Source organism: Halyomorpha halys, unplaced genomic scaffold (genome assembly GCF_000696795.3).
Source record: "Halyomorpha halys isolate HHAL.00 unplaced genomic scaffold, Hhal_1.1 Scaffold459.1, whole genome shotgun sequence".
NCBI lineage: Eukaryota > Metazoa > Arthropoda > Insecta > Hemiptera > Pentatomidae > Halyomorpha > Halyomorpha halys.
The window spans coordinates 601,970-603,068 of record NW_027116111.1 but is presented as its reverse complement, the minus strand read 5'-3'; the positions used below and the strand labels follow the sequence as shown (position 1 = coordinate 603,068).

The 1,099-nt window shown below is 31.3% G+C and overlaps 1 protein-coding gene across 2 annotated transcripts in view; it reads left to right on the top strand.

Moving 5' to 3' along the window:
* The window catches only part of S6KL (S6 Kinase Like), a 253,183-nt gene that overhangs the window by 241,338 nt on the left and 10,746 nt on the right, over positions 1 to 1,099 (top strand). Inside the window, exon 10 of one of the 2 annotated variants that reach the window (XM_014424257.3) lies at positions 260 to 419. In XM_014424257.3, the coding sequence (XP_014279743.1) occupies positions 260 to 379 (120 nt within the window). In that variant the 3' untranslated portion in view covers positions 380 to 419. Of the gene's footprint in view, positions 1 to 259; positions 1,094 to 1,099 lie in introns of those variants that run through there. The other variant, XM_014424256.3, reaches the window with a different exon arrangement.

The following is a 1,099-nucleotide window of genomic DNA, read 5'->3' as shown; positions in this document are numbered from 1 at the left end:
TACAATAAATAAATAATTAAAAAAAAAAAAAAAAACATTTTCTTCTTATTTAATTCTTTATGGCCTCAGCAGTTTTACTCATGTTTCAGTATTTTAATGTTAATATTTTTAGTTAAGGAATACCTTTTATGATTTTAAATATAATAAAAATAAGTTTTATTTATTATTTATTTTAATAATTTTTTTTTTAAACCTCTATGTAATATCTTAAATGATCTGTAAATAATTTAACCAGTGGTTAATGATATGCTTATTTCAGATTAAGCCAAAACTAATTTTGGAAAAGCACTTTCCAGATGGTCCAAAGAATGGAGTGAAGATGAAGGAAAGTAACGTGATTTTCTTTGATTTTGAAAACATGTCTCCATTAATAGTTTAGTTGAGTGGTCTTCACACTTTTTGTTTCACGGAATCTTCATGTATGCATTTAGAATCCTTCTCCTTTCTTTACAATTTTTATTATTAACAATTATCAATCAAAATGTAGTAGGGAGTGCAAGAATTTCAGGCCTTTATCAGAGCAGCTATTTCAAGAGTGTTTTTCCTAGGATGAAAAACAACAATAATGCAAAAATATGCAGGAGTTCATACTTCCAATAGTTGCCTTGATGGAGGCCTGGACGTTGGTACTAGTAAAATAAGTTTTACTTATTTGTGTTTTTCACTGACTGGAGCCCCAATCTTCTTCTCCTCGTATAATATCCACGGTTAATAACAAACACATCATACTAAAAAATATACTTCTAATCAAGTAAATTTAAAAAAAAAAATTTTACTTTTACATAATAAATGAGGTTCCCTTTTTTATGTATATGTTATAGAAAGAAGTTTTGAAAAAAAATAAACAAATTTTTTCACCCTACAGGGTCCTTGTCCCCCCTCTTCCAGCTGGATTGGCTTGTTTTATGGAATTTTTATTGTCAATGGGAAGCTCCACTACAGCATTGGTCCATTGCCCAGCGACTATCGAATGTTCCGGATGCCCTATTTCAGTCTATATTCAGTTACGAAACCGAAATCGCGGCATGTGCTGATAGACTTGGGGTGGATAGGAGCAACCAAAGTGTGAGAGCTCTACGACAGTCGTTACGTGAGGAGG